The 26,793-nt window shown below is 46.0% G+C and overlaps 1 protein-coding gene across 1 annotated transcript in view; it reads left to right on the forward strand.

The window, feature by feature from the left end:
* LOC124024507 (aminopeptidase N-like) overlaps positions 1 to 26,793 on the forward strand; it is a gene marked incomplete at its 5' end in the record, with an annotated part of 60,324 nt that overhangs the window by 17,328 nt on the left and 16,203 nt on the right. Inside the window, 7 exon segments of the mRNA XM_046338425.1 lie at positions 997 to 1,123; positions 2,162 to 2,316; positions 5,215 to 5,328; positions 7,728 to 7,871; positions 13,482 to 13,547; positions 16,092 to 16,157; positions 24,247 to 24,422. Of these exon segments, the coding sequence (XP_046194381.1) occupies positions 997 to 1,123; positions 2,162 to 2,316; positions 5,215 to 5,328; positions 7,728 to 7,871; positions 13,482 to 13,547; positions 16,092 to 16,157; positions 24,247 to 24,422 (848 nt within the window).

A 26,793-nucleotide genomic window follows, 5' to 3' on the forward strand; every position in this document is an offset into this window, starting at 1 on the left:
TGATGCTGCTGTGGTTAGACTGTAGTGATGACTGATGCTGTGGTTAAACTGTAGTGATGACTGATGCTGCTGTGGTTGAGACTGTAGTGATGACTGATACTGCTGTGGTTAGACTGTAGTGATGACTGATGCTGCTGTGGTTAGACTGTAGTGATGACTGATGATGCTGCTGTGGTTAGACTGTAGTGATGACTGATACTGCTGCGGTTAGGTTAGACTGTAGTGATGACTGATACTGCTGTGGTTAGACTGTAGTGATGACTGATGCTGCTGTGGTTAGACTGTAGTGATGACTGATACTGCTGTGGTTAGACTGTAGTGATGACTGATACTGCTGTGGTTAAACTGTAGTGATGACTGATGCTGCTGTGGTTAGACTGTAGTGATGACTGAGTGCTGTGGTTAGACTGTAGTGATGACTGAGTGCTGTGGTTAAACTGTAGTGATGACTGATGCTGCTGTGGTTAGACTGTAGTGATGACTGAGTGCTGTGGTTAGACTGTAGTGATGACTGATGCTGCTGTGGTTAGACTGTAGTGATGACTGAGTGCTGTGGTTAGACTGTAGTGATGACTGATACTGCTGGTTAGGTTAGACTGTAGTGATGACTGAGTGCTGACTGATGCTGCTGTGGTTAAATGCTGTAGTGATGACTGATGCTGCTGTGGTTAGACTGTAGTGATGACTGAGTGCTGTGGTTAGACTGTAGTGATGACTGATGCTGCTGTGGTTAAACTGTAGTGATGACTGATGCTGCTGTGGTTAGACTGTAGTGATGACTGATGCTGCTGTGGTTAAACTGTAGTGATGACTGAGTGCTGTGGTTAGAATGTAGTGATGACTGATGCTGCTGTGGTTAGACTGTAGTGATGACTGATACTGCTGTGGTTAGACTGTAGTGATGACTGATGCTGCTGTGGTTAAACTGTAGTGATGACTGATACTGCTGTGGTTAGACTGTAGTCATGATTGATAGTTGATACTAATTGTTTGCAGGTCCGTATCTGGGCTCGGAGGAAAGCTATAGCTGAGGGACACGGAAACTATGCTCTCAATGTTACAGGACCAATGCTCAAGTTTTTTGAACGATACTACAATGCCAGCTACCCACTGTCCAAGTCAGGTAAGTTAGCTTAGCATTCAGACCTGTCAGGTAAGTTAGCTTAGCATTCAGACCTGTCAGGTAAGTTAGCTTAGCATTCAGACCTGTCAGGTAAGTTAGCTTAGCATTCAGACCTGTCAGGTAAGTTAGCTTAGCATTCCGACCTGTCAGGTAAGTTAGCTTAGCATTCAGACCTGTCAGGTAAATTAGCTTAGCATTCCGACCTGTCAGGTAAGTTAGCTTAGCATTCAGACCTGTCAGGTAAGTTAGCGTTGTATTCAGACCTGTCAGGTAAGTTAGCGTTGTATTCAGACCTGTCAGGTAAGTTAGCGTTGTATTCAGGCCTGTCAGGTAAGTTAGCTTAGCATTCCGACCTGTCAGGTAAGTTAGCTTAGCATGCAGACCTGTCAGGTAAGTCAGCGTTGTATTCCGACCTGTCAGGTAAGTTAGCTTAGCATTCAGACCTGTCAGGTAAGTTAGCTTAGCATGCAGACCTGTCAGGTAAGTTAGCTTAGCATGCAGACCTGTCAGGTAAGTTAGCTTAGCATGCAGACCTGTCAGGTAAGTTAGCTTAGCATTCAGACCTGTCAGGTAAGTTAGCTTAGCATTCAGACCTGTCAGGTAAGTTAGCTTTGCTTTGCATGCAGACCTGTCAGGTAAGTTAGCTTAGCATTCAGACCTGTCAGGTAAGTTAGCTTAGCATTCAGACCTGTCAGGTAAGTTAGCTTAGCATTCAGACCTGTCAGGTTAGTTAGCTTAGCATTCAGACCTGTCAGGTAAGTTAGCTTAGCATTCAGACCTCAGCTCCATGAGTGCATGTGTACACATGTAGGCCTACACTTATATTAAGTCGCTCTGGATAAGAGCGTCTGCTAAATGACTTAAATGTAATGTAAATGTATTATACTCTGTGAAACTAAGTCTCCCAACAGATTGTTGGTTACGTTCCAAATGGCTCCCTATTTCCTATAAAGTGCACTAAGGCTCTGGTCAAGAGTAGTGCACTATAAAGGGAATAGGGTACCATTTAGGCCTCCTTTATTGTCTTTTCCCCTGTAGACCAGATAGCTCTCCCTGACTTCAATGCTGGAGCCATGGAGAACTGGGGTCTGATCACCTACAGAGAGACAGCCCTCCTGTACGATCCAGCCATCTCCTCTGTTGGAAACAAAGAGAGAGTCTTGACTGTGGTGGCTCACGAACTGGCTCATATGGTAGTGTGTTCTCTATGTCATCACTGTACTTCCTGTCCAACCTATGACATCCCTGTACTTCCTGTCCAACCTATGACATCCCTGTACTTCCTGTCCAACCTATGACATCCCTGTACTTCCTGTCCAACCTATGACATCCCTGTACTTCCTGTCCAACCTATGACATTACTGTACTTCCTGTCCAACCTATGACATTACTGTACTTCCTGTCCAACCTATGACATCCCTGTACTTCCTGTCCAACCTATGACATCCCTGTACTTCTTGTCAAACCAATGACATCACTGTACTGCCTGTCCGACCTATGACATTAATGTACCTAGTGTCCAACCTATGACATCACTATACTTCCTGTCCAACCTATGACATTACTGTACTTCCTGTCCAACCTATGACATCACATCCTGCAAGGAGAAACATTGCTCGAGAGGATGACTAAGGTCCACAACATGAGCGCCAGGTAATGAGAGGAAGCCCAGTTGCCAGTTGCCGGGAGAAGATGGAACGAGATGGATTTTGGCCAGACACAATTTACATTTAAAAAAATAATAATTTTGTTCCCAAAACTAGATTATGTTACTAACAGAGTGGACTAAGTTTAGCAGACTTTAATCTTTGCCAAAGCTTTAAAAAATGGTGTTGTTTAGAAGGAGTGCAAATGGAGTTATTGCACACTCACTTCACAGAGAAGGCGTTCCCTAATGGAAATATGCGCATACATGCTAGAACGCGCTAATAGGATCTCGCTAGCTCCTGCTTGGCTCTGCCCACCTCCTTGCTTGTTCTGCCCACTATGACTAATTGCTTCCCATTTGAAACGACGGGCTAAGGTCTATCTTGGTTTAGATATAAAAATGTTTGGTTAGAGTTTTGGGCTAGTAACCGGCAGGTAGCATAGAGGTTAGAGTGTTGGGCTAATAACCGGCAGGTAGCCTAGTGGTTAGAGTGTTGGGCTAGTAACCGGCAGGTAGCCTAGTGGTTAGTGTTGGGCTAGTTACCGGCAGGTAGCCTAGCGGTTAGAGTGTTGTGCTAGTAACTGGCAGGTAGCCTTGTGGTTAGAGCGTTGGACTAGTAACTGGCAGGTAGCCTAGTGGTTAGAGCGTTGGGCTAGTAACCGGCAGGTAGCATAAATCAAATCAAATCAAATTTATTCATATAGCCCTTCGTACATCAGCTGATATCTCAAAGTGCTGTACAGAAACCCAGCCTAAAACCCCAAACAGCAAGCAATGCAGGTGTAGAAGCACGGTGGCTAGGAAAAACTCCCTAGAAAGGCCAAAACCTAGGAAGAAACCTAGAGAGGAACCAGGCTATGTGGGGTGGCCAGTCCTCTTCTGGCTGTGCCGGGTGGAGATTATAACAGAACATGGCCAAGATGTTCAAATGTTCATAAATGACCAGCATGGTCGAATAATAACAAGGCAGAACAGTTGAAACTGGAGCAGCAGCACAGTCAGGTGGACCGGGGACAGCAAGGAGTCATCATGTCAGGTAGTCCTGGGGCACGGTCCTAGGGCTTAGGTCCTCCGAGAGAGAGAAAGAAAGAGAGAGCATATGTGGGGTGGCCCGTCCTCTTCTGGCTGTGCCGGGTGGAGATTATAACAGAACATGGCCAAGATGTTCAAATGTTCATAAATGACCAGCATGGTCGAATAATAGTAAGGCAGAGCGGTTAGAGCGTTGGGCTAGAAACCAGCAGGTAGCCTAGTGTTTAAAGCGTTGGGCTAGTAACCGGCAGGTAGCATAGCAGTTAGAGTGTTGGGCTAGTAACTGGCAGGTAGCCTTGTGGTTAGAGCATTGGACTAGTAACCGGCAGGTAGCCTAGTGGTTAGAGTGTTGGGCTAGTAACCGGCAGGTAGCCTAGTTGTTAGAGCGTTGGACTAGTAACCGACAGGTAGCCTAGTGGTTAGAGTGTTGGGCTAGTAACCGGCAGGTAGCCTAGCGGTTAGAGTGTTGGGCTAGTAACCGACAGGTAGCCTAGCGGTTAGAGTGTTGGGCTAATCACCGGCAGGTAGCCTAGCGGTTAGAGCGTTGGGCTAGTAACCGGCAGGTAGCCTAGTGGTTAAAGCGTTGGGCTAGTAACCGGCAGGTAGCCTAGTTGTTAGAGCGTTGGACTAGTAACCGGCAGGTAGCCTAGCGGTTAGAACGTTGGGCTAGTAACCAGCAGGTAGCCTAGTGGTTAGAACGTTGGACTAGTAACCGGTAGGTAGCCTAGCGGTTAGAGTGTTGGACTAGTAACCAGCAGGTAGCCTAGTGGTTAGAGTGTTTGGCTAGTAACCGGCAGGTAGCCTAGCGGTTAGAGTGTTGGGCTAGTAACCGGTAGGTAGCTTAGTGGTTAAAGCGTTGGGCTAGTAACCGGCAGGTATTCTTGTGGTTAGAGCGTTGGACTAGTAACCGGCAGATAGCCTAACGGTTAGAGTGTTGGGCTAGTAACTGGCAGGTAGCCTAGTGGTTAGAGTGTTTGGCTAGTAACCGGCAGGTAGCCTAGCGGTTAGAGTGTTGGGCCAGTAACCGAAAGGTCTCTAGTTCAAATCCCCAAGTTTACAAGGTGAAAAATCTGTTGATGTGCCCTTAAACAAGCCACTTAATCCTAATTGCCCCAGGATCACCGTTGATTATGGCAGATCTTGGCCTTGATCACATTCTCCTAGGGTGTCTCAAGGTGAGTTGGGGTATCAAATGTTTTAGTCACAAGCAGCGAATACAGCAGGTGGTGAATTTATAATGAAATACGAAAAACATGTTTTCAATTCATACCTTTGTATTAATACGTACTTAACCCACCTAATTATTAATATTGGTCAGAGCTGGCGAAAGGTAATGCACTGCTTCATAGGGAACAGACGGCCATTTTGGATGTGATTGTTCCCGAAGTGTGACATGATCCTGTGTCCACAGTGGTTTGGGAACCTGGTGACTCTGAGATGGTGGAATGACCTGTGGCTGAACGAGGGCTTTGCCAGCTACGTGGAGTATCTAGGAGCTGACTACGCTGAACCCACGTGGAACATCGTAAGACTGATCACCCTCACAGGAGGATTAATCTGATCATATAGAGTACAGTAAGACTGATCTCCCTCACAGGAGGATTAATCTGATCATATAGAGTACAGTAAGACTGATCACCCTCACAGGAGGATTAATCTGATCATATAGAGTACAGTAAGACTGATCACTCTTTCAGGAGGATTAATCTGATCATATAGAGTACAGTAAGACTGATCACCCTTTCAGGAGGATTAATCTGATCATATAGAGTACAGTAAGACTGATCACTAATTCAGGAGGATTAATCTGATCATATAGAGTACAGTAAGACTGATCACCCTCACAGGAGGATTAATCTGATCATATAGAGTACAGTAAGACTGATCACTCTTTCAGGAGGATTAATCTGATCATATAGAGTACAGTAAGACTGATCACTCTTTCAGGAGGATTAATCTGATCATATAGAGTACAGTAAGACTGATCACCCCCACAGGAGGATTAATCTGATCATATAGAGTACAGTAAGACTGATCACTCTTTCAGGAGGATTAATCTGATCATATAGAGTACAGTAAGACTGATCACCCTCACAGGAGGATTAATCTGATCATATAGAGTACAGTAAGAATGATCACTCTTACAGGAGGATTAATCTGATCATATAGAGTACAGTAAGACTGATCACTCTTTCAGGAGGATTAATCTGATCATATATAGTACAGTAAGACTGATCACTCTTTCAGGAGGATTAATCTGATCATATAGAGTACAGTAAGACTGATCACCCCCACAGGAGGATTAATCTGATCATATAGAGTACAGTAAGACTGATCACTCTTTCAGGAGGATTAATCTGATCATATAGAGTACAGTAAGACTGATCACCCTCACAGGAGGATTAATCTGATCATATAGAGTACAGTAAGAATGATCACTCTTACAGGAGGATTAATCTGATCATATAGAGTACAGTAAGACTGATCACTCTTTCAGGAGGATTAATCTGATCATATAGAGTACAGTAAGACTGATCACTCTTTCAGGAGGATTAATCTGATCATATAGAGTACAGTAAGACTGATCACTCTTTCAGGAGGATTAATCTGATCATATAGAGTACAGTAAGACTGATCACCCTCACAGGAGGATTAATCTGATCATATAGAGTACAGTAAGAATGATCACTCTTACAGGAGGATTAATCTGATCATATAGAGTACAGTAAGACTGATCACTCTTTCAGGAGGATTAATCTGATCATATAGAGTACAGTAAGACTGATCACTCTTTCAGGAGGATTAATCTGATCATATAGAGTACAGTAAGACTGATCACCCTTTCAGGAGGATTAATCTGATCATATAGAGTACAGTAAGACTGATCACTAATTCAGGAGGATTAATCTGATCATATAGAGTACAGTAAGACTGATCACTCTTACAGGAGGATTAATCTGATCATATAGAGTACAGTAAGACTGATCACTAATTCAGGAGGATTAATCTGATCATATAGAGTACAGTAAGACTGACCACCCTTTCAGGAGGATTAATCTGATCATATAGAGTACAGTAAGACTGATCACTCTTTCAGGAGGATTAATCTGATCATATAGAGTACAGTAAGACTGACCACCCTTTCAGGAGGATTAATCTGATCATATAGAGTACAGTAAGACTGATCACTCTTTCAGGAGGATTAATCTGATCATATAGAGTACAGTAAGACTGATCACTCTTTCAGGAGGATTAATCTGATCATATAGAGTACAGTAAGACTGATCACCCTCACAGGAGGATTAATCTGATCATATAGAGTACAGTAAGACTGATCACCCTCACAGGAGGATTAATCTGATCATATAGAGTACAGTAAGACTGATCACCCTTTCAGGAGGATTAATCTGATCATATAGAGTACAGTAAGACTGATCACTCTTTCAGGAGGATTAATCTGATCATATAGAGTACAGTAAAACAGATTAATCTGATCATATAGAGTACAGTAAGACTGATCACTCTTTCAGGAGGATTAATCTGATCATATAGAGTACAGTAAGACTGATCACTCTTTCAGGAGGATTAATCTGATCATATAGAGTACAGTAAAACAGATTAATCTGATCATATAGAGTACAGTAAGACTGATCACTCTTTCAGGAGGATTAATCTGATCATATAGAGTACAGTAAGACTGATCACTCTTTCAGGAGGATTAATCTGATCACATAGAGTACAGTAAGACTGATCACCCTTTCAGGAGGATTAATCTGATCATATAGAGTACAGTAAGACTGACCACTAATTCAGGAGGATTAATCTGATCATATAGAGTACAGTAAGACTGATCACTAATTCAGGAGGATTAATCTGATCATATAGAGTACAGTAAGACTGACCACTCTCCCTCTCTCTCCCTAGAAAGAGCAGACCATCCTGAATGATGTCCACAAGGTGTTTGCTGTGGACGCCCTGGCCTCATCTCATCCTCTGTCCCGGAAAGAGGAGGAAGTCAACCAGCCTGACGAGATCAGTGAGATGTTCAACACCATCTCCTACAGCAAGGTTCTCTATGTTCTAGAACATCTCCTACAGCAAGGTTCTCTATGTTGTAGACCATCTCCTACAGCAAGGTTCTCTATGTTCGAGAACATCTCCTACAGCAAGGTTTTCTATGTTGTAGACCATCTCCTACAGCAAGGTTCTCTATGTCCGAGAACATCTCCTACAGCAAGGTTCTCTATGTTCTAGACCATCTCCTACAGCAATGTTCTCTATTGTTCTCCATGTTCTAGACCATCTCCTACAACAAGGTTCTCTATGGTTCTCCATGTTCTGGACCATCTTCTACAGCAAGGTTCACAGCAAGGTTCTCCATGTTTTAGGCCATCTCCTACAGCAAGGTTCTCCATGGTTCTCCATGTTCTAGACCATCTCCTACAGCAAAGTTCTCCATGGTTCTCAACGTTTAAAGACCCGAAGAAAGCATGCCTCCCACCCCTTCCCATCCCACCCAGAAACGAATCAGTGCCCCTTCAACCCATCCATCCCCTGATTCAACCAGTAGATTCCCTCCAATCGCCCCCTCCCTCCCCCACAGTGACCAGACCCCCCCACCCCCCACACACCTTCCCCGTGGGCCTGGAATCAAAGAACATAATAAAAGTTGTAATAAATATCTGTATCTGTTGGGCTTTAGCTGTAATTATTCTTCAAGACACTCCCATTATTCTTCAAGACACTCCCATTATTCTTCAAGACACTCCCATTATTCTTCAAGACACTCCCATTATTCTTCAAGACACTCCCATTATTCTTCAAGACACTCCCATTATTCTTCAAGACACTCCCATTATTCTTCAAGACACTCCCATTATTCTTCAAGACACTCCCATTATTCTTCAAGACACTCCCATTATTCTTCAAGACACTCCCATTATTCTTCAAGACACTCCCATTATTCTTCAAGACACTCCCATTATTCTTCAAGACACTCCCACATCATATGGAGGAATGTGCCGACCTGATTCAGGGGACACAGTGAACAGTCGGGGACAATTTCCTCGTACCATATTTCCTTGGTGTTAAATACATTCTGTGAACAAACTTAAAATGTATATGTTGATGGTTCGGATTACGGGATGCCAAAATCACATTTTTCCCATGTCCTGTTCCAGTTAAAGGGTGGTTCAGATTAAATTAAATCTGTGGACCAGGTAGAATAGAGTGTTTGTTGAGAACGCGCTAACACAATTAACAAGATGTTCAACACCATCACCTACTGCAAGGTTTTTCTCTGTTCTAGACCACATATACAACAGAGACTCAGAGTATCTCACTGTAAAACACAAGCTGGGAGATGAGTATCTCACTGTAAAACACAAGCTGGGAGATGAGTATCTCACTGTAAAACACAAGCTGGGAGATGAGTATCTCACTGTAAAACACAAGCTGGGAGATGAGTATCTCACTGTAAAACACAAGCTGGGAGATGAGTATCTCACTGTAAAACACAAGCTGGGAGATGAGTATCTCACTGTAAAACACAAGCTGGGAGATGAGTATCTCACTGTAAAACACAAGCTGGGAGATGAGTATCTCACTGTAAAACACAAGCTGGGAGATGAGTATCTCACTGTAAAACACAAGCTGGGAGATGAGTATCTCACTGTAAAACACAAACTGGGAGATGAGTATCTCACTGTAAAACACAAGCTGGGAGATGAGTATCTCACTGTAAAACACAAGCTGGGAGATGAGTATCTCACTGTAAAACACAAGCTGGGAGATGAGTATCTCACTGTAAAACACAAGCTGGGAGATGAGTATCTCACTGTAAAACACAAGCTGGGAGATGAGTATCTCACTGTAAAACACAAGCTGGGAGATGAGTATCTCACTGTAAAACACAAGCTGGGAGATGAGTATCTCACTGTAAAACACAAGCTGGGAGATGAGTATCTCACTGTAAAACACAAGCTGGGAGATGAGTATCTCACTGTAAAACACAAGCTGGGAGATGAGTATCTCACTGTAAAACACAAGCTGGGAGATGAGTATCTCACTGTAAAACACAAGCTGGGAGATGAGTATCTCACTGTAAAACACAAGCTGGGAGATGAGTATCTCACTGTAAAACACAAGCTGGGAGATGAGTATCTCACTGTAAAACACAAGCTGGGAGATGAGTATCTCACTGTAAAACACAAGCTGGGAGATGAGTATCTCACTGTAAAACACAAGCTGGGAGATACATGGTTAAAAACACAAGCTTGAGTATCTCACTGTAAAACACAAGCTGGGAGATACCATGGTTACACCTTCTCTCTCTGGTGTAGTAGAGAGCTCCATGGTTACACCTTCTCTCTCTAGTGTAGTAGGGAGATACATGGTTACACCTTCTCTCTCTAGTGTAGTAGAGGGCTCCATGGTTACACCTTCTCTCTCTGGTGTAGTAGGGAGATCCATGGTTACACCTTCTCTCTCTGGTGTAGTAGGGAGATCCATGGTTACACCTTCTCTCTAGTGTAGTAGGGAGCTCCATGGTTACACCTTCTCTAGTGTAGTAGGGAGATCCATGGTTACACCTCTCTAGTGTAGTAGGGAGATCCATGGTTACACCTTCTCTCTCTGGTGTAGTAGGGAGATCCATGGTTACACCTTCTCTCTCTAGTGTAGTAGAGGGCTCCATGGTTACACCTTCTCTCTCTGGTGTAGTAGGGAGATCCATGGTTACACCTTCTCTCTAGTGTAGTAGGGAGCTCCATGGTTACACCTTCTCTCTAGTGTAGTAGGGAGATCCATGGTTACACCTCTCTAGTGTAGTAGGGAGATCCATGGTTACACCTTCTCTCTCTGGTGTAGTAGGGAGATCCATGGTTACACCTTCTCTCTCTCTGGTGTAGTAGGGAGATCCATGGTTACACCTTCTCTCTAGTGTAGTAGGGAGATCCATGGTTACACCTCTCTAGTGTAGTAGAGAGATCCATGGTTACACCTTCTCTCTCTGGTGTAGTAGAGAGATCCATGGTTACACATTCTCTCTCTGGTGTAGTAGGGAGATCCATGGTTACACCTCTCTCTGGTGTAGTAGGGAGATCCATGGTTACACCTTCTCTCTCTGGTGTAGTAGGGAGATCCATGGTTACACCTTCTCTCTCTGGTGTAGTAGGGAGATCCATGGTTACACCTTCTCTCTCTGGTGTAGTAGGGAGATCCATGGTTACACCTTCTCTCTAGTGTAGTAGGGAGATCCATGGTTACACCTCTCTAGTGTAGTAGATAGATCCATGGTTACACCTTCTCTCTCTGGTGTAGTAGAGAGATCCATGGTTACACCTTCTCTCTCTGGTGTAGTAGGGAGATCCATGGTTACACCTTCTCTCTAGTGTAGTAGGGAGATCCATGGTTACACCTCTCTAGTGTAGTAGGGAGATCCATGGTTACACCTTCTCTCTCTGGTGTAGTAGGGAGATCCATGGTTACACCTCTCTAGTGTAGTAGGGAGATCCATGGTTACACCTTCTCTCTCTAGTGTAGTAGGGAGATCCATGGTTACACCTTCTCTCTAGTGTAGTAGGGAGATACATGGTTACACCTTCTCTCTCTGGTGTAGTAGGGAGATCCATGGTTACACCTTCTCTCTCTGGTGTAGTAGGGAGATCCATGGTTACACCTTCTCTCTAGTGTAGTAGAGAGCTCCATGGTTACACCTTCTCTCTCTGGTGTAGTAGGGAGATCCATGGTTACACCTTCTCTCTCTGGTGTAGTAGGGAGATCCATGGTTACACCTTCTCTCTAGTGTAGTAGGGAGATCCATGGTTACACCTTCTCTCTAGTGTAGTAGAGGGCTCCATGGTTACACCTTCTCTCTCTGGTGTAGTTGGGAGATCCATGGTTACACATTCTCTCTCTGGTGTAGTAGGGAGATCCATGGTTACACCTTCTCTCTAGTGTAGTAGAGGGCTCCATGGTTACACCTTCTCTCTAGTGTAGTAGGGAGATCCATGGTTACACCTTCTCTCTGGTGTAGTAGAGAGATCCATGGTTACACCTTCTCTCTGGTGTAGTTGGGAGATCCATGGTTACACCTTCTCTCTCTGGTGTAGTAGAGAGCTCCATGGTTACACCTTCTCTCTCTGGTGTAGTAGAGAGCTCCATGGTTACACCTTCTCTCTCTAGTGTAGTAGGGAGATCCATGGTTACACCTTCTCTCTAGTGTAGTAGAGAGCTCCATGGTTACACCTTCTCTCTCTAGTGTAGTAGGGAGATACATGGTTACACCTTCTCTCTAGTGTAGTAGAGAGCTCCATGGTTACACCTTCTCTCTCTGGTGTAGTAGGGAGATCCATGGTTACACCTTCTCTCTAGTGTAGTAGAGAGCTCCATGGTTACACCTTCTCTCTCTGGTGTAGTAGGGAGATCCATGGTTACACCTTCTCTCTCTGGTGTAGTAGGGAGATCCATGGTTACACCTTCTCTCTCTGGTGTAGTAGGGAGATCCATGGTTACACCTTCTCTCTCTGGTGTAGTAGAGAGCTCCATGGTTACACCTTCTCTCTCTGGTGTAGTAGGGAGATCCATGGTTACACCTTCTCTCTAGTGTAGTAGAGAGCTCCATGGTTACACCTTCTCTCTCTGGTGTAGTAGGGAGATCCATGGTTACACCTTCTCTCTCTGGTGTAGTAGGGAGATCCATGGTTACACCTTCTCTCTCTGGTGTAGTAGGGAGATCCATGGTTACACCTTCTCTCTCTGGTGTAGTAGAGAGCTCCATGGTTACACCTTCTCTCTCTGGTGTAGTAGGGAGATCCATGGTTACACCTTCTCTCTAGTGTAGTAGAGAGCTCCATGGTTACACCTTCTCTCTCTGGTGTAGTAGGGAGATCCATGGTTACACCTTCTCTCTCTGGTGTAGTAGGGAGATCCATGGTTACACCTTCTCTCTCTGGTGTAGTAGGGAGATCCATGGTTACACCTTCTCTCTCTGGTGTAGTAGAGAGCTCCATGGTTACACCTTCTCTCTCTGGTGTAGTAGGGAGATCCATGGTTACACCTTCTCTCTAGTGTAGTAGAGAGCTCCATGGTTACACCTTCTCTCTCTAGTGTAGTAGGGAGCTCCATGGTTACACCTTCTCTCTAGTGTAGTAGAGGGCTCCATGGTTACACCTTCTCTCTTTAGTGTAGTAGGGAGATCCATGGTTACACCTTCTCTCTCTAGTGTAGTAGAGAGCTCCATGGTTACACCTTCTCTCTAGTGTAGTAGAGAGCTCCATGGTTACACCTTCTCTCTAGTGTAGTAGAGAGCTCCATGGTTACACCTTCTCTCTAGTGTAGTAGAGAGCTCCATGGTTACACCTTCTCTCTAGTGTAGTAGAGAGCTCCATGGTTACACCTTCTCTCTCTGGTGTAGTAGGGAGATACATGGTTACACCTTCTCTCTCTGGTGTAGTTGGGAGCTCCATGGTTACACCTTCTCTCTCTGGTGTAGTAGGGAGATCCATGGTTACACCTTCTCTCTCTGGTGTAGTAGAGAGCTCCATGGTTACACCTTCTCTCTCTGGTGTAGTAGGGAGATCCATGGTTACACCTTCTCTCTAGTGTAGTTGAAAAAAACCTTAAACTCCAATGTGACTGTTTTTCTCTTTCTCAAATCCTATGATCTCTTCCACCCAGGGTGCTGCAGTTCTGAGGATGCTTTCTGAGTTCCTGACAGAGCCGGTCTTCGCCAGAGGACTTAGTGTGAGTATAGTCACAGTATATTAACCAGAGCACTCACTGTGAGTGTAGTTACAGTATATTAACCAGAGGACTCACTGTGAGTATAGTTACAGTATATTAACCAGAGGACTCACTGTGAGTATAGTTACAGTATATTAACCAGAGGACTAGCTGTGAGTATAGTTACAGTATATTAACCAGAGGACTAGCTGTGAGTGTAGTTACAGTATATTAACCAGAGGACTGACTGTTAGTATCGTTACAGTATATTAACCAGAGGACTGACTGTTAGTATAGTTACAGTATATTAACCAGAGGACTGACTGTTAGTGTAGTTACAGTATATTAACCAGAGGACTGACTGTTAGTATCGTTACAGTATATTAACCAGAGGACTCACTGTGAGTATATTAACCAGATGACTAACTGTAAGTATAGAGGACTGGTTAATATCAACCGACATCATGAAACTTCCACCACTTCTCTCTCTCTCCCCCTGCCTCTCTCTCTCTCTCTCTCTCTCTCTCTCTCTCTCTCTGCCTCTCTCTCCCTGCCTCTCTCTCCCCCTGCCTCTCTCCCCCTGCCTCTCTCTCTCTCTCTCTGCCCCTCTCTCCCCCTGCCTCTCTCTCTCCCTGCCTCTCTCTCCCCCTGCCTCTCTCCCCCTGCCTCTCTCTCTCCCTGCCTCTCTCTCCCCCTGCCTCTCTCCCCCTGCCTCTCTCTCTCCCTGCCTCTCTCTCCCCCTGCCTCTCTCTCTCCCTGCCTCTCTCTCTCCCTGCCTCTCTCTCCCCCTGCCTCTCTCTCTCCCTGCCTCTCTCTCCCTGACTCTCTCTCCCCCTGCCTCTCTCCCCCTGCCTCTCTCTCTCTGCCTCTCTCTCTCCCCCTGCCTCTCTCCCCCTGCCTCTCTCTCTCCCTGCCTCTCTCTCCCTTCCTCTCTCTCTCCCTGCCTCTCTCTCTCCCTGCCTCTCTCTCTCCCTGCCTCTCTCTCTCTCTCTCTCTCTCTCTCTCTCTCTCTCTCTCTCTCTCTCTCTCTCTCTCTCTCTCTCTCTCTCTCTCTCTCTCTCTCTCTCTCTCTCTCTCTCTCTCTCTCTCTCTCTCTCTCTCTCTCTCTCTCTCTCTCTCCTCTCTCCCCTGCCTCTCTCTCCCTGCCTCTCTCTCTCTCCTCTCTCTCTCTCCTCTCTCTCTCTCTCTCTCTCTCTCTCTCTCTCTCTCTCTCTCTCTCTCTCTCTCTCTCTCTCTCTCTCTCTCTCTCTCTCTCTCTCTCTCTCTCTCTCTCTCTCTCTCTCTCTCTCTCTCTCTCTCTCTCTCTCTCTCTCTCTCTCTCTCTCTCTCTCTCTCTCTCTCTCTCTCTCTCTCTCTCTCTCTCTCTCTCTCTCTCCTCTCCTCTCTCTCTCTCCCCCTGCCTCTCTCTCTCCCTGCCTCTCTCTCTCCCTGCCTCTCTCCCCCTCTCTCTCTCCCTGCCTCTCTCCCCCTGCCTCTCTCTCCCCTGCCTCTCTCTCTCCCTGCCTCTCTCTCTCCCTGCCTCTCTCTCTCCCCCTGCCTCTCTCTGTCCCTGCCTCTCTCTCCCCCTGCCTCTCTCTCTCCCTGCCTCTCTCTCTCTCCTCTCTCGCTCACTCTCTCTCTCCCTGCCTCTCTCTCCCTGCCTCTCTCTCTCCTCTCTCTCTCCCCCTGCCTCTCTCTCCCCCTGCCTATCTCTCTCCCACCTCTCTCTTTCCCTCCCTCTGCCTCTTTACCCCTCTCACCCCTCTCTCTCTCCTCTCTCTCTCCCCCTCTCTCTCTCTCTCTCTCTCTCCCCCTGCCTCTCTCTCTCCCACCTCTCTTTTCCCTCCCGCTGCCTCTTCCCCCTCTCACCCCTCTCTCTCTCCTCTCTCTCCTGTCTCTCTCTCCCCCTGCCTATATTCTGTAGCTCAGTTGGTAGAGCATGGCGCTTGTAACGCCAGGGTAGTGGGTTCGATCCCCGGGACCACCCATACGTAGAATGTATGCACACATGACTGTAAGTCGCTTTGGATAAAAGCGTCTGCTAAATGGCATATATTATTATTATTATTGTCTCTCTCCCACCTCTCTCTTTCCCTCCCTCTGCCTCTTTACCCCTCTCCCCCCTCTCTCTCTCCTCTCTCTCTCTCCCCCTGCCTATCTCTCTCCCACCTCTCTCTTTCCCTCCCTCTGCCTCTTTCCCCCTCTCCCCCTCTCTCTCTCCTCTCTCTCTCCCCCTGCCTCTCTCTCCCTGCCTCTCTCTCTCCCTGCCTCTCTCTCTCTCTCTCTCTCTCTCTCTCTCTCTCTCTCTCTCTCTCTCTCTCTCTCTCTCTCTCTCTCTCTCTCTCTCTCTCTCTCGCTCACTCTCACTCTCTCTCTCTCTCTCCCCCTGCCTCTCTCCCCCTGCCTCTCTCTCTCCCTGCCTCTCTCTCTCCCACCTCTCTCTTTCCCTCCCTCTGCCTCTTTACCCCTCTCCCCCTCTCTCTCTCCTCTCTCTCTCTCTCCCCCTGCCTCTCTCTCCCACCTCTCTCTTTCCCTCCTTCTGCCTCTTTACCCCTCTCACCCCTCTCTCTCTCCTCTCTCTCTCAGTCATACCTGAATGAGTTTGCCTTCAACAACACAGTGTATTCAGATCTCTGGGATCATCTTCAGAAAGTAAGTCCTATTCTACCATTTATACAGTATGATAAATAGACCTCGATACTCTCTATGATCTGTCTACTATCTCTATGACCTGTCTACTATCTCTATGATCTGTATACTATCTCTATGATCTGTCTACTATCTCTATGATCTGTATACTATCTCTATGATCTGTATACAATCAAGAGAAAACTGCAAGACTCAATAGAACAAAACAAGGAACAAACCAAAAAGACAGGCTTTTGAAAAATTAACTATTTTTCATAAAATTGTACAGTTATCTTAGCTAGCTGAATTGCTAGCAGAATTGTTTACTTGTTGCTAAGCAGTTGCTAGGGACTCTCCTGGAAGAAGCTAGCTAGCTTACAAAGAATAACAACAAAAAATATCTAGTTAACAGAAGAAAGGAAGACAAAATAAGGACAAAAGAAGGACAGAAGAAAAGGAAAAGAAAGAGGACAACATAGTGAAACAGTCAGCACTTCTATTGCAACTTGTATTTCGTCGTCCTAACGTAGTCTACACTGCTATCTGCCCAGCAGCTAGCCAGCTAGCATACGTCCACCGTCTACCGAATAGCAGCACTGTAGAAACTATTACACTCAACTGAACGACTTGATTAGTGTAGTGTTAGCTAGCTACATAGTTGTCTTTGCTGTCTTCGTATCCAAGATAATTGTGTAGTTTAGAGCGTGTAGTCTTAGAGTGATTATCTTAATTTACTGAGGTTAGCTAGCCAGCTATTTGTCGTCCTTAACGTAGGAGACACTGCTAGCTAGCCAACAGCTAGCCAACGTCTACTGAATAGAACTTCCGCACTCAACAACCCGGTCGCATTCCGCTTCGCTCCACAGGTAGTATCACATTTTTCATTTCATTTCATTACAGCACAACGGTTTGATTTGTTTGATCGTAGCTAGCTACATAGCTAGCTACATAGCCGTCTGTGTATCAAAGATAATTGTTGTCGTTCTTTTAACGCAACGTAACGTAATCAACACTGCTAGCTAGCCAGCTAGCCCCCGAATAGCAGCACTGTAGAAACTATTACACTCAACGGAACAACTTGATTAGTGTAGTGTCAACAACGCAGCCACTGCCAGCTAGCCTACAAAGTCAACAACGCAGCCACTGCCAGCTAGCCTACTTCAGCAGTACTGTATCATTTTAATCATTTTAGTCAATAAGATTCTTGCTACGTAAGCTTAACTTTCTGAACATTTGAGACGTGTAGTCCACTTGTCATTCCAATCTCCTTGCATTAGCGTAGCCTCTTCTGTAGCCTGTCAACTATGTGTCTGTCTATCCCTGTTCTCTCCTCTCTGCACAGACCATACAAACGCTCCACACCGCGTGGCCGCTGCCACCCTAATCTGGTGATCCCAGCGCGCACGACCCACGTGGAGTTCCAGGTCTCCGGTAGCCTCTGGAACTGCCGATCTGCAGCCAACAAGGCAGAGTTCATCTCAGCCTATGCCTCCCTCCAGTCCCTCGACTTCTTGGCACTGACAGAAACATGGATCACCACAGATAACACTGCTACTCCTACTGCTCTCTCTTCGTCCGCCCACGTGTTCTCGCACACCCCGAGAGCTTCTGGTCAGCGGGGTGGTGGCATCGGGATCCTTATCTCTCCCAAGTGGTCATTCTCTCTTTCTCCCCTTACCCATCTGTCTATCGCCTCCTTTGAATTTCATGCTGTCACAGTTACCAGCCCTTTCAAGCTTAACATCCTTATCATTTATCGCCCTCCAGGTCCCCTCGGAGAGTTCATCAATGAGCTTGATGCCTTGATAAGCTCCTTTCCTGAGGATGGCTCACCTCTCACAGTTCTGGGCGACTTTAACCTCCCCACGTCTACCTTTGACTCATTCCTCTCTGCCTCCTTCTTTCCACTCCTCTCCTCTTTTGACCTCACCCTCTCACCTTCCCCCCCTACTCACAAGGCAGGCAATACGCTCGACCTCATCTTTACTAGATGCTGTTTTTCCACTAACCTCATTGCAACTCCCCTCCAAGTCTCCGACCACTACCTTGTATCCTTTTCCCTCTCGCTCTCATCCAACACTTCCCACACTGCCCCTACTCGGATGGTATCGCGCCGTCCCAACCTTCGCTCTCTCTCCCCCGCTACTCTCTCGTCTTCCATCCTATCATCTCTTCCCTCTGCTCAAACCTTCTCCAACCTATCTCCTGATTCTGCCTCCTCAACCCTCCTCTCCTCCCTTTCTGCATCCTTTGACTCTCTATGTCCCCTATCTTCCAGGCCGGCTCGGTCCTCCCCTCCCGCTCCGTGGCTTGACGACTCATTGCGAGCTCACAGAACAGGGCTCCGGGCAGCCGAGCGGAAATGGAGGAAAACTCGCCTCCCTGCGGACCTGGCATCCTTTCACTCCCTCCTCTCTACATTTTCCTCCTCTGTCTCTGCTGCTAAAGCCACTTTCTACCACTCTAAATTCCAAGTATCTGCCTCTAACCCTAGGAAGCTCTTTGCCACCTTCTCCCCCTCCTGAATCCTCCTCCCCCCCCCCCTCCTCCCTCTCTGCAGATGACTTCGTCAACCATTTTGAAAAGAAGGTCGACGACATCCGATCCTCGTTTGCTAAGTCAAACGACACCGCTGGTTCTGCTCACAGTGCCCTACCCTGTGCTCTGACCTCTTTCTCCCCTCTCTCTCCAGATGAAATCTCGCGTCTTGTGACAGCCGGCCGCCCAACAACCTGCCCGCTTGACCCTATCCCCTCCTCTCTTCTCCAGACCATTTCCGGAGACCTTCTCCCTTACCTCACCTCGCTCATCAACTTATCCCTGACCGCTGGCTACGTCCCTTCCGTCTTCAAGAGAGCGAGAGTTGCACCCCTTCTGAAAAAACCTACACTCGATCCCTCCGATGTCAACAACTACAGACCAGTATCCCTTCTTTCTTTTCTCTCCAAAACTCTTGAACGTGCCGTCCTTGGTCAGCTCTCCCGCTATCTCTCTCAGAATGACCTTCTTGATCCAAATCAGTCAGGTTTCAAGACTAGTCATTCAACTGAGACTGCTCTTCTCTGTATCACGGAGGCGCTCCGCACCGCTAAAGCTAACTCTCTCTCCTCTGCTCTCATCCTTCTAGACCTATCGGCTGCCTTCGATACTGTGAACCATCAGATCCTCCTCTCCACCCTCTCCGAGTTGGGCATCTCCGGCGTGGCCCACGCTTGGATTGCGTCCTACCTGACAGGTCGCTCCTACCAGGTGGCGTGGCGAGAATCTGTCTCCTCACCATGCGCTCTCACCACTGGTGTCCCCCAGGGCTCTGTTCTAGGCCCTCTCCTATTCTCGCTATACACCAAGTCACTTGGCTCTGTCATAACCTCACATGGTCTCTCCTATCATTGCTATGCAGACGACACACAATTAATCTTCTCCTTTCCCCCTTCTGATGACCAGGTGGCGAATCGCATCTCTGCATGTCTGGCAGACATATCAGTGTGGATGACGGATCACCACCTCAAGCTGAACTTCGGCAAGACGGAGCTGCTCTTCCTCCCGGGGAAGGACTGCCCGTTCCATGATCTCGCCATCACGGTTGACAACTCCATTGTGTCCTCCTCCCAGAGCGCTAAGAACCTTGGCGTGATCCTGGACAACACCCTGTCGTTCTCAACTAACATCAAGGCGGTGGCCCGTTCCTGTAGGTTCATGCTCTACAACATCCGCAGAGTACGACCCTGCCTCACACAGGAAGCGGCACAGGTCCTAATCCAGGCACTTGTCATCTCCCGTCTGGATTACTGCAACTCGCTGTTGGCTGGGCTCCCTGCCTGTGCCATTAAACCCCTACAACTCATCCAGAACGCCGCAGCCCGTCTGGTGTTCAACCTTCCCAAGTTCTCTCACGTCACCCCGCTCCTCCACTCTCTCCACTGGCTTCCAGTTGAAGCTCGCATCCGCTACAAGACCATGGTGCTTGCCTACGGAGCTGTGAGGGGAACGGCACCTCAGTACCTCCAGGCTCTGATCAGGCCCTACACCCAAATAAGGGCACTGCGTTCATCCACCTCTGGCCTGCTCGCCTCCCTACCACTGAGGAAGTACAGTTCCCGCTCAGCCCAGTCAAAACTGTTCGCTGCTCTGGCTCCCCAATGGTGGAACAAACTCCCTCACGACGCCAGGACAGCGGAATCAATCACCACCTTCCGGAAACACCTGAAACCCCACCTCTTTAAGGAATACCTAGGATAGGATAAAGTAATCCTTCTCACCCCCCCTTAAAATATGTAGATGCACTATTGTAAAGTGGCTGTTCCACTGGATGTCATAAGGTGAATGCACCAATTTGTAAGTCGCTCTGGATAAGAGCGTCTGCTAAATGACTTAAATGTAAATGTAATGTAATGTATACTATCTCTATGATCTGTATACTATCTCTATGATCTGTCTACTATCTCTATGATCTGTCTACTATCTCTATGGTCTCCCTCTCTCCTCTCTGGGATCATCTTCACCATGAATACAGTATGATAAATAGACCTCTATACTATCTCTATGATCTGTATACTATCTCTATGATCTGTCTACTATCTCTATGACCTGTCTACTATCTCTATGATCTGTCTACTATCTCTATGATCTGTATACTATCTCTATGATCTGTCTACTATCTCTATGATCTGTCTACTATCTCTATGACCTGTCTACTATCTCTATGATCTGTCTACTATCTCTATGATCTGTATACTATCTCTATGACCTGTCTACTATCTCTATGACCTGTCTACTATCTCTATGATCTGTCTACTATCTCTATGATCTGTATACTATCTCTATGATCTGTCTACTATCTCTATGATCTGTCTACTATCTCTATGATCTCCCTCTCTCCTCTCTGGGATCATCTTCACCATGGATACAGTATGATAAATAGACCTCTATACTCTCTCTATGATCTGTATACTATCTCTATGATCTGTCTACTATCTCTATGATCTGTCTACTATCTCTATGATCTGTCTACTATCTCTATGATCTGTCTACTATCTCTATGGTCTCCCTCTCTCCTCTCTGGGATCATCTTCACCATGAATACAGTATGATAAATAGACCTCTATACTCTCTCTATGATCTGTATACTATCTCTATGATCTGTATACTATCTCTATGATCTGTCTACTCTCTCTATGATCTGTATACTATCTCTATGATCTGTATACTATCTCTATGATCTGTCTACTATCTCTATGACCTGTCTACTATCTCTATGATCTGTCTACTATCTCTATGATCTGTATACTATCTCTATGATCTGTCTACTATCTCTATGATCTGTCTACTATCTCTATGACCTGTCTACTATCTCTATGATCTGTCTACTATCTCTATGACCTGTCTACTATCTCTATGATCTGTCTACTATCTCTATGATCTGTATACTATCTCTATGATCTGTCTACTATCTCTATGATCTGTCTACTATCTCTATGACCTGTCTACTATCTCTATGATCTGTCTACTATCTCTATGATCTGTATACTATCTCTATGACCTGTCTACTATCTCTATGACCTGTCTACTATCTCTATGATCTGTCTACTATCTCTATGATCTGTATACTATCTCTATGATCTGTCTACTATCTCTATGATCTGTCTACTATCTCTATGATCTCCCTCTCTCCTCTCTGGGATCATCTTCACCATGGATACAGTATGATAAATAGACCTCTATACTCTCTCTATGATCTGTATACTATCTCTATGATCTGTCTACTATCTCTATGATCTGTCTACTCTCTCTATGATCTGTATACTATCTCTATGATCTGTCTACTATCTCTATGATCTGTCTACTATCTCTATGATCTGTCTACTCTCTCTGTGATCTGTATACTATCTCTATGATCTGTATACTATCTCTATGATCTGTATACTATCTCTATGATCTGTCTCTCTATTATCTCATTTTCAATCTACAATTAGCTTTCTACTAAAATGAGTATTAAATATAATTGGGTATTGTGTGTGGAAAACCCCCTGTGGTTGAAATCTGTTCTGAACGACCCTAGAGATGGTGCCGTTGTACTCTCTATCATTAAATCTGTTCTGAACCCACCCTAGAGATGGTGCCGTTGTACTCTCTATCATTAAATCTGTTCTGAACGACCCTAGAGATGGTGCCGTTGTACTCTCTATCATTAAATCTGTTCTGAACGACCCTAGAGATGGTGCCGTTGTACTCTCTATCATTAAATCTGTTCTGAACGACCCTAGAGATGGTGCCGTTGTACTCTCTATCATTAAATCTGTTCTGAACGACCCTAGAGATGGTGCCGTTGTACTCTCTATCATTAAATCTGTTCTGAACGACCCTAGAGATGGTGCCGTTGTACTCTCTATCATTAAATCTGTTCTGAACGACCCTAGAGATGGTGCCGTTGTACTCTCTATCATTAAATCTGTTCTGAACGACCCTAGAGATGGTGCCGTTGTACTCTCTATCATTAAATCTGTTCTGAACGACCCTAGAGATGGTGCCGTTGTACTCTCTATCATTAAATCTGTTCTGAACGACCCTAGAGATGGTGCCGTTGTACTCTCTATCATTAAATCTGTTCTGAACCCACCCTAGAGATGGTGCCGTTGTACTCTCTATCATTAAATCTGTTCTGAACGACCCTAGAGATGGTGCCGTTGTACTCTCTATCATTAAATCTGTTCTGAACCCACCCTAGAGATGGTGCCGTTGTACTCTCTATCATTAAATCTGTTCTGAACGACCCTAGAGATGGTGCCGTTGTACTCTCTATCATTAAATCTGTTCTGAACCCACCCTAGAGATGGTGCCGTTGTACTCTCTATCATTAAATCTGTTCTGAACGACCCTAGAGATGGTGCCGTTGTACTCTCTATCATTAAATCTGTTCTGAACGACCCTAGAGATGGTGCCGTTGTACTCTCTATCATTAAATCTGTTCTGAACGACCCTAGAGATGGTGCCGTTGTACTCTCTATCATTAAATCTGTTCTGAACGACCCTAGAGATGGTGCCGTTGTACTCTCTATCATTAAATCTGTTCTGAACGACCCTAGAGATGGTGCCGTTGTACTCTCTATCATTAAATCTGTTCTGAACGACCCTAGAGATGGTGCCGTTGTACTCTCTATCATTAAATCTGTTCTGAACGACCCTAGAGATGGTGCCGTTGTACTCTCTATCATTAAATCTGTTCTGAACCCACCCTAGAGATGGTGCCGTTGTACTCTCTATCATTAAATCTGTTCTGAACGACCCTAGAGATGGTGCCGTTGTACTCTCTATCATTAAATCTGTTCTGAACCCACCCTAGAGATGGTGCCGTTGTACTCTCTATCATTAAATCTGTTCTGAACGACCCTAGAGATGGTGCCGTTGTACTCTCTATCATTAAATCTGTTCTGAACGACCCTAGAGATGGTGCCGTTGTACTCTCTATCATTAAATCTGTTCTGAACGACCCTAGAGATGGTGCCGTTGTACTCTCTATCATTAAATCTGTTCTGAACGACCCTAGAGATGGTGCCGTTGTACTCTCTATCATTAAATCTGTTCTGAACGACCCTAGAGATGGTGCCGTTGTACTCTCTATCATTAAATCTGTTCTGAACGACCCTAGAGATGGTGCCGTTGTACTCTCTATCATTAAATCTGTTCTGAACGACCCTAGAGATGGTGCCGTTGTACTCTCTATCATTAAATCTGTTCTGAACGACCCTAGAGATGGTGCCGTTGTACTCTCTATCATTAAATCTGTTCTGAACGACCCTAGAGATGGTGCCGTTGTACTCTCTATCATTAAATCTGTTCTGAACGACCCTAGAGATGGTGCCGTTGTACTCTCTATCATTAAATCTGTTCTGAACGACCCTAGAGATGGTGCCGTTGTACTCTCTATCATTAAATCTGTTCTGAACGACCCTAGAGATGGTGTCGTTGTACTCTCTATCATTAAATCTGTTCTGAACGACCCTAGAGATGGTGCCGTTGTACTCTCTATCATTAAATCTGTTCTGAACGACCCTAGAGATGGTGCCGTTGTACTCTCTATCATTAAGGTGTTGTTATGTGTTCCATCCTCTGACAGGCAGTCCTCAGCACTCCAGGGATGAGTCTACCTCACACAGTGCATGACATCATGAACCGCTGGATCCTTCAGATGGGCTTCCCAGTGGTTACCATAGATACGGCCACGGGACACATTACCCAGAAGCACTTCCTCCTGGACCCTGACTCTGTAGTGGACAGACCCTCTCCATACAAGTAAATATTCTTCTTGAGCTCATTTCTGTGATGCTGCTTTACCATAGACAAGGGGTGGCAGGTAGCATAGAGGTTAAGGGGCGTTGGGCCAGTGACTGAAAGGTTGCTGTTTGTAATCCCTGAGCCGTTCTGCCCAGTTAACCCCTAACAACAAGGCAGTTAACCCTCAACAACAAGGCAGTTAACCCCCAACGACAAGGCAGTTAACCCCCAAAGACAAGGCAGTTAACCCCCAACGACAAGGCAGTTAACCCCCAACGACAAGGCAGTTAACCCCCAATGACAAGGCAGTTAACCCCCAACGACAAGGCAGTTAACCCCCAACGACAAGGCAAATAACCCCCAGCAGCAAGGCAGTTAACCCCCAACGACAAGGCAGTTAACCCCCAACGACAAGGCAGTTAACCCCCAACGACAAGGCAAATAACCCCCAGCAGCAAGGCAGTTAACCCCCAACGACAAGGCAGTTAACCCTGAACAACAAGGCAGTTAACCCCCAACGACAAGGCAGTTAACCCCCAACTACAAGGCAGTTAACCCCCAACGACAAGGCAGTTAACCCCCAACGACAAGGCAGTTAACCCCCAACTACAAGGCAGTTAACCCCCCAACTACAAGGCAGTTAACCCTGAACAACAAGGCAGTTAATTCCCAACTACAAGGCAGTTAACCCTGAACAACAAGGCAGTTAACCCCCAACGACAAGGCAAATAACCCCCAGCAGCAAGGCAGTTTGTTAACCCCCAACAACAAGGCAATTGGTTAACCCCCAACAACAAGGCAATTAGTTAACCCCCAACAACAAGGCAATTAGTTAACCCCCAACAAGGCAGTTAACCCCCAACAACAAATCAAATCAAATCAAATTTTATTTGTCACATACACATGGTTAGCAGATGTTAATGCGAGTGTAGCGAAATGCTTGTGCTTCTAGTTCCAACAATGCAGTGATAACCAACAAGTAATCTAACTAACAATTCCAAAACTACTGTCTTATACACACACAAGTGTAAGGGGATAAAGAATATGTACATAAGGATATATGAATGAGTAATGGTACAGAGCGGCATAGGCAAGATACAGTAGATGGTATCGAGTACAGTATATACATATAAGATGAGTATGTAAACAAAGTGGCATAGTTAAAGTGGCTAGTGATACATGTATTACATAAAGATGCAGTAGATGATATAGAGTACAGTATGTACGTATACATATGAGATGAATAATGTAGGGTATGTAAACATTATATTAGGTAGCATTGTTTAAAGTGGCTAGTGATATATTTTACATAATTTCCCATCAATTCCCATTATTAAAGTGGCTGGAGTTGAGTCAGTGTGTTGGCAGCAGCCACTCAATGTTAGTGGTGGCTGTTTAACAGTCTGATGGCCTTGAGATAGAAGCTGTTTTTCAGTCTCTCGGTCCCAGCTTTGATGCACCTGTACTGACCTCGCCTTCTGGATGATAGTGGGGTGAACAGGCAGTGGCTCGGGTGGTTGTTGTCCTTGATGATCTTTATGGCCTTCCTGTAACATCGGGTGGTGTAGGTGTCCTGGAGGGCAGGTAGTTTGCCCCCGGTGATGCGTTGTGCAGACCTCACTACCCTCTGGAGAGCCTTACGGTTGTGGGCGGAGCAGTTGCCGTACCAGGCGGTGATACAGCCCGCCAGGATGCTCTCCATTGTGCATCTGTAGAAGTTTGTGAGTGCTTTTGGTGACAAGCCAAATTTCTTCAGCCTCCTGAGGTTGAAGAGGCACTGCTGCGCCTTCTTCACGATGCTGTCTGTGTGGGTGGACCAATTCAGTTTGTCTGTGATGTGTATGCCGAGGAACTTAAAACTTGCTACCCTCTCCACTACTGTTCCATCGATGTGGATAGGGGGGTGTTCCCTCTGCTGTTTCCTGAAGTCCACAATCATCTCCTTAGTTTTGTTGACGTTGAGTGTGAGGTTATTTTCCTGACACCACACTCCAAGGGCCCTCACCTCATCCCTGTAGGCCGTCTCGTCATTGTTGGTAATCAAGCCTACCACTGTTGTGTCGTCCGCAAACTTGATGATTGAGTTGGAGGCGTGCGTGGCCACGCAGTCGTGGGTGAACAGGGAGTACAGGAGAGGGCTCGGAACCAACCCTTGTGGGGCCCCAGTGTTGAGGATCAGCGGGGTGGAGATGTTGTTGCCTACCCTCACCACCTGGGGCGGCCCGTCAGGAAGTCCAGTACCCAGTTGCACAGAGCGGGGTCGAGACCCAGGGTCTCGAGCTTGATGACGAGCTTGGAGGGTACTATGGTGTTAAATGCCGAGCTGTAGTCGATGAACAGCATTCTCACATAGGTATTCCTCTTGTCCAGATGGGTTAGGGCAGTGTGC

This window comes from Oncorhynchus gorbuscha, unplaced genomic scaffold, assembly GCF_021184085.1.
Source record: "Oncorhynchus gorbuscha isolate QuinsamMale2020 ecotype Even-year unplaced genomic scaffold, OgorEven_v1.0 Un_scaffold_1897, whole genome shotgun sequence".
NCBI lineage: Eukaryota > Metazoa > Chordata > Actinopteri > Salmoniformes > Salmonidae > Oncorhynchus > Oncorhynchus gorbuscha.